The sequence below is a fragment of the Misgurnus anguillicaudatus genome, chromosome 17 (genome assembly GCF_027580225.2).
Source record: "Misgurnus anguillicaudatus chromosome 17, ASM2758022v2, whole genome shotgun sequence".
Taxonomy (NCBI): domain Eukaryota; kingdom Metazoa; phylum Chordata; class Actinopteri; order Cypriniformes; family Cobitidae; genus Misgurnus; species Misgurnus anguillicaudatus.
Window position 1 is genome coordinate 13,387,363 of NC_073353.2, and position 16,267 is coordinate 13,403,629.

At 35.8% G+C, this 16,267-nt stretch overlaps 1 protein-coding gene across 1 annotated transcript in view; it reads left to right on the top strand.

The window, feature by feature from the left end:
- Positions 1–16,267, top strand: part of uxs1 (UDP-glucuronate decarboxylase 1) — a 71,425-nt gene that overhangs the window by 39,125 nt on the left and 16,033 nt on the right. The window contains exons 10-11 of the mRNA XM_073854988.1: positions 8,220–8,339; positions 11,338–11,381. Coding sequence (XP_073711089.1) covers positions 8,220–8,339; positions 11,338–11,381 — 164 coding nt within the window. The remainder of the gene's footprint in view (positions 1–8,219; positions 8,340–11,337; positions 11,382–16,267) is intronic.

Below are 16,267 nucleotides of genomic sequence, written 5' to 3' on the forward strand. Positions count from 1 at the left end.
CTTCAGCACAGGCTGGTTCATGAGTCAGATCATGTTTCTGTGAATCATTGTGTGTAATGCTGCTAAAGGCTATTTAAAATACATATGTCATTTCATATTTAATAATGCTGGTAGTATTGATTTTGGATCCAAAAATAAAACAGAGATGTGTTAAGTTAAGGATAACACATTAGATGTTACTAAATTTGTAGCAAAAAACATGTTTGCACTTTTCTGTAGTTAAACCGTGGTTTCTGTAGTAAAACCAAGGTATACTTGCGCAATTATAACAAAATGGTGGTTTCCTCTTACAATGTTTCTCATTATGCGGCTCTTTGTTTCGTTAGCTGTCAATCACAGATAAGAGCTTTCACGCCTTCTCGCATATGGCCTTTCCCAGCAAAAAGTATCTTAGAAATCTTAAATCAATATATTTTTTATGTGAATGAGTAGGCAGAATGATTTTCACATCATTTTAAAGAAAAAAAAACTCTATACTACTAGATCCTGTTTTGAAAACATGTTTAGTGTGGGGTTTTTTAGTGGCTTTTTCAAAAACCACGCATAAACATTTTTCTCTCAAAAATACAAACATATACAGTAAGGAAAATAAGTATTTGAACACCCTGCTATTTTGCAAGTTCTCCCACTTAGAAATCATGGAGGGGTCTGAAATTGTCATCGTAGGTGCATATCCACTGTGAGAGACATAAAAAATCCAGAAGTCACAATGTATGTTTTTTAACCGTTTGTTTGTATGATGCAGCTGCAATTAAGTATTTGAACACCTGAGAAAGTCAATGTTAATATTTGGTACAGTAGCTTTTGTTTGCAATTACAGAGGTCAAACATTTCCTGTAGTTTTTCACCAGGTTTGCACACACTGCAGGAGGGATTTTGGATTTTTCACTCCTCCACACAGATCTTCTCTAGATCAGTCAGGTTTCTGGCCTGAGTTTGAGCTCCCTCCAAAGATTTTCTATTGGGTTTAGGTCTGGAGACTGGCTAGGCCACGCCAGTACCTTGATATGCTTCTTACAGAGCCACTCCTTGGTTATCCTGGCTGTGTGCTTCACGTCATTGTCATGTGGAAGACCCAGCCTCGACCCATCTTCAATGCTCTAACTCGGGGTAGGAGGTTGTTCCCCAAAATCTCGCAATACATGGCCCCGGTCATCCTCTCCTTAATACAGTGCAGTCGCCCTGTCCAGTGTGCAGAAAAACACCCCCAAAGCATGATGCTAACACCCTCATGCTTCACAATAGGGATGATGTTCTTGGGATGGTACTCATCATGCTTCTTCCTCCAAACACGTTTAGTGGAATTATGACCAAAAAGTTCTATTTTGGTCTCATCTGACCACATGACTTTCTCCCATGACTCCTCTGGATCATCCAAATGGTAATTGGCAAACTAAGGAGAGGCCTGGACATGTGCTGGTTTAAGCAGGGGAACCTTCCGTCCCATGCATAGTTTCAAACCATGACGTCTTAGTGTATTACCAACAGTAACCTTTGAAATGGTGGTCCGAGCTCTTTTCAGGTCATTGACCAGCTCCTCCCGTGTAGTTCTGGGCTGATTTCTCACCTTTCTTAGGATCATTGAGACCCCACAAGGTGAGATTTTGCATGGAGCCCCAGTCCGAGGGAGACTGACAGTAATTTTTAGCTTCTTCCATTTTCTAATGATTGCTCCAACAGTGGACTTTTTTTCACTAAGCTGCTTGGCAATTCCCCGTAGCCCTTTCCAGTCTTGTGGAGGTGTACAATTTTGTCTCTAGTGTCTTTGGACAGCTCTTTGGTCTTGGCCATGTTAGTAGTTGGATTCTTACTGATTGTATGGGGTGGACAGGTGTCTTTATGCAGCTAACGACCTCAAACAGGTGCATCTAATTTAGGATAATAAATGGAGTGGAGGTGGACATTTTAAAGGCAGACTAACAGGTCTTTGAGGGTCAGAATTCTAGCTGATAGACAGGTGTTCAAATATTATTTGCAGCTGTATCATACAAATAAATAGTTAAAAATCATATATTGTGATTTCTGGATTTTTTTTAGATTATGTCCCTCACAGTGGACATGCACCTATGATGACAATTTCAAACCCCTCCGTGATTTCTAAGTGGGAGAACATGCAAAATAGCAGGGTGTTCACATATTTTCCTCAATGTACATACATGTTGCTCACCTAATATAGTAGCCCTAATATAGTAGCTGAACACCGTGTTATGAGACTTTTGCCATTATTATTTATGTTCTTAAGCAACTGAAAAAAGCTCAAATGTCAGTGCAGGTCAAGACTTCCGTGCAGACTTCCGAGGGTTAAGGCAACTGATGAAAATGGTTTTATTGGCATTAATTAATGGCATTATTTTATGTTCGAAACATTTCAAACACATTTTTATTTTATTTAAAAAGTATATTTATAAATTTGATACCACAGGCAAAAGCTTATACCAGCATCAAAGTAGTTTGTTAAATGTAAATTCATTGCAAAGGTCAGGTGGTGCAACCAGAAAGTCCAAGGGTGCTATGAATGCTCCAAAGAAATGTAAAGCATTGAGCTAAATCATTTTAATAAACTAATAATTTAACTAATAGTTTAAGTTTTAACAAATGCAAGCTAAGGTTGTCTATAATTCTTAATTATTGTTTTTTAAATTTATAGCTCTCAAATGTTAGTTTTATGGTAAAGTTGTTTTAAACTTTCAAACTTTTTTCAGGAAATTAAATTTTTATTCCCACTATCAAATAAACAAACAATCAGCATGACACAGGGAGTGGAGTGGAATGAAATGTATCTGAGAAATAGACGATGATTGGTTGTACCACCTGACATATTTTGAATGGGGATATCAGAAATATTGTGATAAAATGATTAAAATGTACTTAAATGTTGTACATTAACCAAACTTTTTAAACACAGTTACTGACTCAAAAATATGCATTACATTCATTTTTCAAATACATTTTTGCACCTTGTTTTGTCATTGATCTTTACATTAAAGGTGCATTGTGTAACTTTTAGAAAGATCTCTTGACAGAAATGCAATATAATACATAACTATATTAGTGGTGTATAAAGACTTTACATAATGTACTGTATTGTTTTTATTACCTTAGAATGAGACGTTTTTATCTACATACACCGCAGGTCCACTTAGATGGAAGCCTACAATCATCCCTACAATCATCCTTTCGCGGCTACCATATGCATTTTAAAAATTGAGCTGTGAGTTCTTGGTTGCAATTTGCAACCTCGCCACTAGATGCCCCTAAAATTTATACACACCATCTTTAAGCACTGGGATTTACAGAAACTAAATTCTATTTTGTCACTTTATTTATATGCATTCTATGTCCTCTAATATTTAAATCAGTAAAGTTTTAGCTCCCCCAAATGTACTTTTTCCATGTCATCTTTATATGTCGATTCTACATATTTATTTATTTATTTATTTATCTCTTGGTAAAAAATAACTTCAGTTGTATGATAGGGGAAGTGGCTGAGCTGACTGAGATTTTCGAGAAAGTACGTCATCGCCTACCTGTGTTTTTCTTGCTACTAATCAGTGTTCTCATCCTGTTAGATTTTTACTAGGTTATCAACTTGTTGCTAATTTAATAGGTTTATAATGTAATGAAGGGATATTGTGTTCCTGGTTCCTTCAGCACAAAGGTCATGGATTCGAAACCCAGGCAACATGCGTAACTAGAAAATGTCATTCAAACTGTCAGAATGATACTTCTTATTTAAAAGTGGTATCCACACATTCATAAACTATATGGATTGCTGGATCAATTCTGATATTGATTTAAAAAGAGATCAATGAGCTTCTCACTATTTGCGCTAAAGATGAGATCATCACTCGTGCATGATTGCACGTCACATGTCAGGATGTGTGTGAACTGGCACACAGACTGCCCAAAATCATTGGCAGTGTGATTGAATCAAAATCAAAACGATCTTCGGATACATTTTCATTGAATTTTCCATAATTTGTGTGTGGAACGGGCTCATGACATTTATACATAGCAGGTTGGTAGGAAACACAAATCTGTGACCTTTGCATTTATACTGTCTTTTTTATTTGGCAAGCATCTTTTCACTAAATGATATGGTCTCTCTGTTTCTTTTCATCACCCTCTTTTATACACCTTCACCTCTTATCATAACAAGTTCTTTCTGTCTTTTTCTTTTATTCAGCTGTTATTTCATATTCTGTTTTTCATGTCAGTACTAATAACAGTACTCTAATGTATGTTCCACCTGCAGCACAGAGCTGAGAGTAAGCCACATAATTACTATTCATGCCCTGTGGCCTTTTATTTAAGCTTTTAGCTGCATTTTAACCCACAGACTTTTTATTGAACTGTACATAGACTACATTCAGAATTTTTTAATGAATTGGTGGATTCTTTCATGTATATGATTGAAGAAAGTACCACCAATGGCTTTTGTTGTTTGTTGCGTTACATTGTGATAAAAGTGCCATGTTTTTGTCAGACGTATTCTTTTAGATAAAGGCCATGTCTAGGTCTACAGTTAATGGCAGCAATTTTAAGTCTTGGGCAGTGATCAGCACCCACCAATATGTTGTTTCGTGATGGTTCCTTTGCACCCAGTTTTGGTTTGCTGTCTAATGGTGGTCGAACGCAGTCTTCATTCTGACTTATGGAAAGCATTTAAAGCTTCTTTCCCTTAATATGGCTGTACTGAGCTGCAGGATCCGTCAATCTACTGTATTTCGCCCAGGGGTTTTGTTCGATTTAAGACATCACTTAAATTGAAGTCTGCATTCATTAGAATCAGGAACTTGATTTAAATGTTTCATTGTAATGCAATGTAATTTTCACCAACCAAACATAGCCTGTGAGACAATATCTTTCCTTCATCGAGGTAAACGTTCCCCCTGACGCCAGACGTACGTCTAGGAGTGACTAAATTACGGTAGGACTGTGCAAACAAAGTATCTGTCTAGCATAGTGTTATTTACACTGGGGACATCCCACCGCTTTTTGAAGGCGTTTGGTTATTCAATATTTTTCCCGTCATGCAATAATGTTTTTTATCTGATCTTTTGTCCCCACCACTTTTCAACACAAACTGACGCCCCTGCTAGCATTACCATGTCAGTGTATTGATTCATTGTCCCTTCATAGCTTGCAAGAGACATTTAATACACTTATAATTAATATTAAATAAAGTAAGCGTATACTATTTAACTAAGACGTAGGCTATTTAATAAACTGAGCGTATTCATCTGTCAATATGAAACGCGACTTGGGCATTCTAATTTATGATCGGAAGAGCACGTATCGACCACAGTTACTGTAAAATATGCATGTATGTCCATTTAAACTCAATTTTGGTCAAATGTGGATTATATCATTACACTGGCAAGAATATGGTTACATGTAAAGATGCCGTACCAAGTATGACAACGCTACATTCAACTGCTTTTGATATACGGTGTTTTTTTTCACTTCCTGAAAAGTAACTGTTTTGGACATAGCCTACGTGAGTTTCATCGGGCAGCGACGATATGGTAATTAATCATATAATAATCACCCAAATCTCATAACAATCACCAAAATCTAATAATAATCACCAACTCTCGTCAGAATAATAAATAAAATCTTACAGTCCTATCTGTGTGAACGCAAACATGTCCTTAAGTTGATCCTGGGATGGGGACTGAGAAACATTGCCGTAACATTTGTGTCGTCGCAACAACGCGGTTATCGTTCAACTCTTTGACACGTGGGTTTTCATGAGACATGAAAGTCACTGACAGTGTGAATTAATTTAAATCAAATGATCCTGGAAATATTTTTTGTGTTTTTTTCCTCTGTGAAAAGGTCTTATGTGCATAGACACTCTGTCTTTGGTCCCTACATCTAAATTTACACTCACCTAAAGGATTATTAGGAACACCTGTTCAATTTCTCATTAATGCAATGGTGTAATGGTGTGGGGGATGTTTTCTTGGCCCACTTTAGGCCCCTTAGTGCCAATTGGGCATCGTTTAAATGCCACGGCCTACCTGAGCATTGTTTCTGACCATGTCCAACCCTTTATGCCCACCATGTACCCATCCTCTGATGGCTACTTCCAGCAGGATAATGCACCTTGTCACAAAGCTCGAATCATTTCAAATTGGTTTCTTGAACATGACAATGAGTTCACTGTACTAAAATGGCCCCCACAGTCACCATATCTCAACTCAATAGAGCATCTTTGGGATGTGGTGGAATGGGAGCTTCGTGTCCTGGATGTGCATCCCACAAATCTCCATCGACTGCAAGATGCTATCCTATCAAAATGAGCCAACATTTCTAAAGAATGCTTTGAGCACCTTGTTGAATCAATGCCACATAGAATTAAGGCAGTTCTGAAGGCGAAAGGGGACCAAACACAGTATTAGTATGGTGTTCCTAATAATCCTTTAGGTGAGTGTATATATATATATATATATTGTACATCAGGGCAGAAACAAATAGAAAAGTTGTAAGGTGTCAGCCCTTCTCTGACATTCATATGGTGATCACCTGTCCTTGGATAACACATTTTTTGGCATTAATTTGAGCGAGGCACAATGAGCGAGCGATCATTATAAAAATAGATTAAAATAAAAGTTAAATTCATTCTTTCAGCTGCATTTTCAATCGTTTTTGAGCAGGCTCAGCCTCCCTTACCTCTTCTGATGCTCTTATAAACTACTCCATTGGCACTTTGAATGCTTTACACATAAATATAGAAGAAACAAGGGCCCTTATAAGGAGTAGATATATCTCATAGGCTCCTCCACATGAGGGCAAACTGATTCATGCCAGCCAAATGTCAATTGGCTTGTCAGCTTCAGACAGCAAATCTGCAATTGCACAATGCACAGTGAGATAAGTGGGGTTAAAGCAGTAACTTGTAGGCATAGCAAACATGTCCTTGCATTAAGCTTCGCATCTTGCCTATCAACATAGTGGTTAAATCAATGTAAATCACAGCCTCTTGTCGTTTATTGTATTCACTTGTGTTTTTGTGCTACTGTACGGTATATGCACACAAATTGTGTATGTAATCAAACTGGTAGCCTTGTGGTAAAGTATGTGCTTCATTTCGTAAGAAGGCCACTTAGGTAAGCTATCCTTGATGTGTCCTTGTTACGTGCCGTCTGGCATTCCATTCTTCATTCATAATGCTATTCATGAGTGTTCGTGTTTTTATTCATATCCAGAGTTAAATACTCTTGCACACAGTTCTAACTGTCTCGTAAGTTCGCATTATTTTGACAAGGCTGTTTGATGTGCACACATTATTCAGCAAGTACCTGTGCAGGTTCTGACTTGAGACAGTCTTATGATTTATAGGGCTGATATCACATCCAGTCTACTGTCCTTAGAGTAATTTTCCAGTTTATTGCATTCTGTTTATCTGTTTATGTGTCAACCCTCGCTTACAGCACAGAACTCTACAGAGATTTTTATGTATGATGGTTATATAGTAGTTTTAAAGAAAATATGATTCAATTAGATATTACAAACTTAAAGCACGATCATATCACACATCACATTTTTCTTCAATATTGTGCAGCCCAAATGCAAATGAAGTATTGATGCATACAGACCCCTGAGGCACCATGAGTCATCCGGATTAGCTCCATCCCAGTTCTTGTTGTCTTGTAAACAATCTGTGGCTCCATGATTCCTCAATGTATCATTTCAGCAATCATAATTTCATCGCTTAAAAAGAAAGATCAAACATATTGTTGCTTTGTCCAGTGCATCGTTTAAGAGAAGTAGCTGTGATCATATTGAGAAATGTTGTTTACAGTTTTTTTACCCTAAATTGCTTTGTTAAACAAATTGATATATTGTTTATAGAGATGCACTAATATATATAATTTTTCTACTGATTATTCAGATCAATATCTGCCGATACCAATGCTAATATTGATCGTTTGGTGGTTATATTAACTTGCATTAACTAAATTGTAAAGATTACATTTTCTAAATGTTATTCATTTATATAATGACCATTAAATTAGTGATGTTTCTTTACATTTTCTATACACAGAGCTCAAATTCATTGCATTTTTCTGTTCTCTTTTAATTGACAGTACTCAGTATATCAACCATGACTATCTGCAGATAACAGATAGTGTAAAAATTGCTTTTATGGACTGGTATCGGTTATTGGCAGATGATGCTGATGGTATTTTGTTGGTGCTTGTGGTCTACAGGAGGGAGTGGAGGTGAGGGTTGCTCGCATCTTCAATACCTTTGGGTCTCGCATGCACATGAATGACGGGCGAGTGGTCAGTAATTTCATTCTGCAGGCTTTACAGGGGGAGCCACTGACGGTAAGACCACTTCACCTTATTATTGTAGTGAAAACACACATCCACTAGGCATGTTGTGATAGTTGGTATAACTGGTGATACACGGTGCATGCTTAGCTTTTCACCGATTAGATTACTAGCCCACTAGCACCGTCTTCCTCTGTCGTATTGATTTTTTTCTAGTAATAAATCATTTAGTTTCGTTAGAGACCAGACACTAAAGACTGAATGTGTCTGCTGCATAAATTCAGTGCTAGCTGAATGTGAAGTAAAGGCTCACTGCTGCACGCGGATTCACAAGCGATTAACCACAGCTTATGAAAATGCTGCATTTAAGAAATGGCCTCTAATTCAAAAGTCACATGTGCATTTATAAGCCCCTCCCACCCGGTAATACCGGGATCACTGGGTTTACCAATTAACCAGTGGGGAAATTCTGTGACCGCAACATCCCTTGCACACGCAGTGGAGGTGTTTATCGTATAACCCAGTTGCAGCTAGTTGATTTGATGCGTTTCTACTTTTAATTACATACACACATGCATAAAGTATGAATGTTTTTCAGTTATGGGTCCTTTTGGGACTGTGGACATTTAGAATTAAAAACACGTTTTTCTAACTCATTAGTTTGTTTGTCTTTTAAGTATGTACACCAGTGGATATACATGCATCACAGAAGGGCTCTGCGGTCGTCCATAAATAATAATTACCACCAGTCCATCTCAAATCAACATTATTGACAAAATCAACATTACTGACAAAATTACAGCTTGATTAGAAAACCTTAAAAATCAATCAGGCAATCAGCATTTAGTTCTATTGTACATTTGAAAACAACACAAGTTGACCAAAGTCCTCCACACTTCCACAATAACAAGACACCCACAGACTTCTACAATTATACACATAACTAATTTATATTATTAACTATACTATAGTAGAGACGTTCAATAGAAAACATTCAATAAAATTACAGGACATGGAAAGGGAGGCATTTACTTTATAGAGGTTTTTATTCTATTATGATCCTATTATGGTTGTGGAGAATACACCCACAGCTATGGAAAACTTGAAATGTGTTGAAAAAATATATATAGTTGTTTTATACAAATATTTTTTACAGTTAAAATTATGTTATAATATTTGACCCTGGACCAAGGGTCATTTTTCTGAAATTGAGATTTATATATCATCCGAAAGCTAAATAAATATGCTTTCAAATGATGTATGGTTTGTTAGGATAGGACAATATTTGGTCAAGATACAACTATTTGAAAATCTGGAGTCTGAGGGTGCAAATATTGAGAAAATCACATTTAAAGTTCAATGAAGTCCTTAGCAGTGTTGGTCAAGTTACTTGGAAATAGTAATAAGTTACTGATTACTGATTACTTCTCCAAGAAAGTAATCCAGTTACTTTACTAATTACTTATTTTCAAAAGTAATTAGTTACTTTACTAGTTACTTTACTAAGTTATTTTTCAAAAACACAATGCACAACCTAAATATGCTATAAAGCAACAGACCTTTCAGCCTAATTATATTCTTTCTGCATATTCCATCATCTAAAATCAAATCAAATAAAATACTGTTTAAAAAAAAGTAAACATTCTCTTTTTTGACCTATCGACGCACACTAATTTGTGGGCGCGATGACGTAGTTTTTTTCACGCTGCTAACAATATCTATATAGCCTACTGCCTACAAACATAAATAATATTAACATTACTATACATTGTTAAAAGGTCTGTGGGTTTAGCATCAGTGTATGGTCTCCGTTTTAAGATGTAGTATTTTGTGAAAGAAGTCCAGATGAGAACATGCAAAATATAAACGTGACTTCTTACCTTGGTGTTGATATAACGATTGCGAGTCGAATCCAGTCTGTTTCAGATGTGTGAATAACCCATGAAAACAGTCTAATAAAATACATCCAATGACCATTTTTGTCCACAAATGTGTATAATCCATGAAATATAGTATGTTGTTTACATCAGATTTCGCATGAACGTCTTGTAATAGAATATAATATACAATCTGAGGACTTTGAATTTGCGTCGTAACACTGTTGGGGCCTTTCTTCAGTAAGTTTCACATTCCTGTGCCGGCTTGCTAGGTGTTTGCTCATATTTGAGGTGGAATTTTTCGCTGTAGATAAGTTTTATTTCCATGCAGTGTACAGCGGACGCTGATGTTTTTGTCACCTTTAACTGGGTTAAACTCAAAGTAATGTTGGCACCTTACAAGCATTAAACGCTGCATGGTTGTGTTTTCTTCTGCGCTCCATGTTGTCTCTTCATGTTCAACACTACACTGACTGACGGCGCGGCGCTCATACGTCATTGTCACTCGACTCACGTCATGACACGAGACACTCTCACGAAACAAAATCAAGGTTAAATAACGCAGTAACACAGCCTTACGAGAAAGTAACAGTAATCTAATTACTGTTTTTGCAATTGTAATCCCTTACTGTACTCGTTACTCAAAAAAAGTAATCAGATTACAGTAACGCATTACTGCCCATCACTGGTCCTTAGCAATGCATACTGTTTTTTTTAGCACTGTCTACTGGTTTACCTCTTTAATGACATTGTTGACTGAATGGGGTAATTGTAAGCTTGTACCTTAAAACCAAACTTGAATGGGAAATTCCCAAAGAGCAGGTAGCAAGCAATAAGTAGTTGGCATAAAAGAAAAACGGCTTTATCTGAAAAAAGTGCAAGTGGTCCAGTGTCACATATTGTCACAATTTTTTTATATTTCAATAATATAAGTCTGAAACTAGGGTAAAATAATGACTTTCCTGCATAAAAGATCTTTAAAAAGCATTGTTCTTTCCAATATTTGTTTAATGACATTGGGACATAAAAGCACCTGTAAAGGATGTGAAAACAATTCACATATTTACACATGCTTGCTTTTTCTAAAAAAAACATTTACCATTAAATTATCACTTTGTAACAGCTCTGAATGTTCTTGTTTTGATTTGGTCTCTGCATTTTCTGCACTTTTACAGGTTTATGGTTCAGGGTCTCAGACGAGAGCTTTCCAGTATGTGAGGTAAGAACTGATATATGAACACGGTCTGAAACAAACTCATGTTTCCTTTAAATGAAGTGAAATGAAGCATGTTCTGTACCTTCTGAAAGACCTTAATGTATGTGTAGTAGCATTGATTTCTAAAGATGAGCACCCGTGCAGTAGCTAAATATATTTAGGGTGTGTTTCAAGGAACAAGCAATGCATTTTCGTTGGCTTAAAGGTGCAATGTTTAACTTTTAGAAGGATCTCTTGACAGAAATGCAATATAATATACATATTATACAAAATACAATATTATCAGTGTTGGATAAAGACCTTACATAATGAACTGTATTGTTTTTATCAGCTTAGATTGTTTTATCTACATACACTGTAGGTCCCCTTACATATAGCTGCCATCTCCCTAAACGGGTGATTCTCACGAAAACTTGGTTTTAAAAATGTCAAGCATGAAAATGTAAAAATTGCTTAAATTTACTTTTTTTCCCACCAGAAATTGAAAAACAAAGTCTGGAGTAAATGGGAACATTAATTTAAAAACGTTTACTTATCATTTAACACTTTTTGTAACATAATTTAAAAAATTAGTCCTAAAAAATCTCATTACCGCAACAGTCAGAAAACATCAACACTGACATATTTTCAAAATGACATGACAAACCTAAAAGAGCATAATTTGTAGATTCTGCACATGCATTTAAAATCAAAGTATTATGCTTCTATTAATTAAATTAACATTTAATAAGCATCTGTTGCGGTAATGATAATCAAAATGTCGTGTAAGCATTCTGACAAGACAATATTTCATTAAAAAAATTATCTTACCTGGTAGCCATCTTGAAGTAACTGGTTTATGTGCTTGGTCACTCAAAATCAAACTTTATTAAAATTCTGTATGTGTGCTTAAACTGTTCTCAAAAAGTGTTGCGGAGGATGAGAACATCAGGCATGGACGCATCATTTTCCTAATTTTTCTTCATTATTATTATACATGAATATTCAGTAAATATTTTTTCTGTCATCTAAAGCAGTCTACACTCTTAGAACGAATGTGTTAAAAACAACACATTAGTGTTGATTCTGGGACAACACACTAACTGCGTCGTCCTGGAATTCACCCATCTCTGTGTTATTATTTAAACAACACATTTTGTGTTACTTTTAACACAACATGTGTTATACTTGAACACAAAATCAACACAAAATGACACATAATGTGTTAAAATTACACATAATGTGTTAAAAGCTTACCGCACAATGATGTGTAAAAAATTAACACATCCTTTCTAAGAGTGTAGCAAAACATCCATTTATTTATTTTCTTAATATTTTTGTGTTAATTTGATTAAATGACAACATAACGCATGTTCAAACACAGCCGGACACATTGCGGTAATGAGAATTTCAGTAGAAAATGAGATAAGAATTTATAATTGTAAATTTCATGTTGAAATCACACATTGTGCAAGGTAGAACATAGTATTGTGTTAATTCTAATGCTTTTTAATGTTACTATATTACACATTTTAAAGCTAAAATCATGAGCGCCGTGGTGTTTCAATGGTTTCGTGAGAATCACCCAAACAGACAAACCGTTCAACAGACTGCCTTTCGTCCATACGTTGTTTCAGCCTTCGACATGTTTGTCCTGTGGCAGCTACCATAGCTTCCCATTGTGTTTTGTAATTGAGGTTGGTTGCAATTCGCATCCTCACCACTAGATGGAAAGACGAAAGATAGTTTCAGCTTCCATACGGCCATGAACAGATTTACGCAGTGTGCCCAAATGTCCCTTTTTATTTGATGTTGATGTCACCATTAGTTTTGTACATTCTGTTTTCTAATCTTTTTGTGCATTCAAATGATAAAAACCCATCTGGACTCTGTTGCTTACATCTATATGGCTTTGTCTTAATGAAATAAACATTAGAAAAACAGACCTATTACGGTCAGATTGATCTATGATGTTTTATGGAAAGCTTGCTTTTGATGAAACTACTGATGCTTTATGGTTATGGCATTGGAAATATTTCAAAGGCTGAACTCTGTTTTGATTTAACTGGCTGCAGTGTTTGCATACAGACTGATAATGTGTGCTTTATTGGATTAAAAACTGGCATGAGATATGATGGGAAATATGATTAAAATACAGGTGATGGTTTTTACTAGGTTTATTTATTGTTTTCTGTCATTATTTGTGCTGGGCATGAATTCTGTTCACTTTGCTTTAGACCTGACTTTTGTAATATCATTTCCTGACTGTCAAACGCGTTGGCTCACACACACACTTTTCATCATCAATCCCCTCCAGGGATACAGAAAGGAAAACATGAACTTAAAAGAAATGATTGCACTGTTTGTAGAAGTTCTTCTGAGAATAATTTAATCAAATCACTTTCATCTGCCAAGCTGTGTGGCTTTTATTCTGGAAGGCTCATGAGGTCAGAGATCAGAGCCATCGTGGACTATCTCAAGCTTCCCCATCTTGGCAGAGCAAACATTCTCATATATGTGCAAAGTTCATTTAACTTGAATCATATTCACTACAGCATTCTCATTTTTACTCTTGTGGCTTTTTGTGGTTGAAGTTAAGCGTCAGATTCTTGGAAACTCCATTCAGCTTCTCACATCTTGTTTCCATGCACTATGTTTATGGAGTCGTGTCTGCTTTCTTGACGCTGGACAGGCCATTAAAATTGTGACTCATTCGTAAAGCATAATAAATCACATTAGCACGGTGCAGAGCGAATCATTTAAATCTGACATTAATATCTTACCCCACAGATACAGTATAATGGCATCATTTTAAGACTTTACAACGTACCCCTCAAATTAGTGCTATTTGATATTTCGTAGTGGTTTAAGTGAAATATATTTTTCATTTTGCTGTAGTTGTTATTACATAAAAGAGGTGAAGTTCAGCTAATTTAAGATTTATCCTATTAAAGGTGTTGTGTGCAGAGGTGGGTAGAGTACCCAAAATCTATACTCAAGTAAAAGTACAAGTACTTATACAAAAATTTACTCAAGTAAAAGTAAAAGTAACAATCTAATTATTTACTTGAGTAAGAGTAAAAAAGTATTAGATGAAAAAACTACTCAAGTAGTTAGTTACTCGTTACTTCCGATCTGATTGAAAAGAAGCGTAAAATCCCTGAATTTCAGACTACTTGGAGGGCTTTCACAAACCTCTCCTTAAAAGTCTCATTGTTCTGCTTATATACAACTTATAAACCTAGGTTAAAGTAAAGCAGTCGTTCTCAGTCCTCCATCACCACATACATAACTTGTCATTAAAAAAAAATCTTAAACACACACTTTTTCTGACAGTTAACTGTGTCTTTATTTTCACGTTCACAACAAAATTTGGCTGCATCTGCCTTCAAACAAGCTTACAGTAAGCAAAAAAGAATGTGTGTGTCTGTTTGTTATCATGTTTTTATATGAATAGGTTATTTTCATTGCCATTAATGTTCAATTAATCAACATAAGGAGCTTGATAAAATGCTTATTTTAGAATTTCAAATGGAACTTATCTGTTTTTGCAAATCAACTCTACATTTATTATAATATATAAAACAGTGGCGAACCGTGAGTACTTCAGCTGGGCCTTCAAAATATGCAATGAAGTGCAAATGCCTCTCCATGCGCAATTACGCATGGCGCAATAAATGAAAGTCACAAATTTAATGGATAGGTTCTACTTAATACACCGCCGTAATTCTTAAAAACAGGAAAACTGAGACCAGTGCGCATGGGGGAAAAAACACCAAAATAAATTGAGAGTATTTTGTTTTTCTTAAATTTTAAAATTCAGAATATAATACTAGGCTATTTGTATTTCGTTAAATCATACAGTGAACGTGTAAAAATTCTGAGCACGCAAAGTTAAATTACAGAATAGGCATTGTTTGCCTTTAAATGCAGTTTTAAAGTTTAAAATTACTTTAATCTAACTGATAAACACAAATACAGACTCTGCTGCTCTGTAAATTTGCATTTAATTTTTGTTTTTTGTAAATATATATTTAGCTGTAGGATAGCTTGTTAGTCTTTTTTCATAAGGGGAAATATAGCACCCTGCGTTCTCAGTGCACCTCCTTGTGGCTTATAACTGTTATATTTTGCGGGCTCGCAAAATCCCTAGCCCGAGCCCCGGTGAATGTTTTTGCATTCTCTGAGATTTAGTTAGGTAATTATATTGTATGTAATTCGGCGTCGCCTGCAGTCATTACTATCCTCAAGTAAAACTGTCAGGAAGTGAAAGTATAATTAAACCCATTATTTTTCTCGTGTTCACGTCTGATATGCGCAGCGCAGCTGCACGCGCATCTCTCGGCTGTGCTCTTCACGAGTACCCACTTAAGTAATTTCGTTTTTACCTCAGCCCTATCAAACTAGCCACAACGTCAATCACGTTTTCTGCCATTTACCTCAACCACTCTCACCGCAGAGATTCGGGCCATTAGACGGTCTATGATTAGGACTTCTTCTTCTTTGGTGTTTTACGGCAGCTCGCATCCAGCTTGTTGCATGATTAGGACTTCATGAAGGCTTACAATGCTTTGTTTTTTACCCGCCCACTTGAAATCAAAGCGTGATTGGTCGATTTGCCTGTCACTCTCCACACCAAAACACATAGCTTGGCCTTCCTTGGGATTCTTGAAGTCCTAACCAATGAATGAGCTAGTTTACCGGGCCTTAATAGAGACAGACGATTCTGATTGGATATGAACCTGACAGTAAGCTTAACGTTAGAACATAGATGAGAGAAAATATATTACATGTATTAAATTAAATTAAATATAAATTTAAACATGTAAAAACATATTTTTATTGAATACTTTATTATTTATTAGTATTATTATAAAAAATATTTTTATTAATTTTTTTAGGCCTTCTCT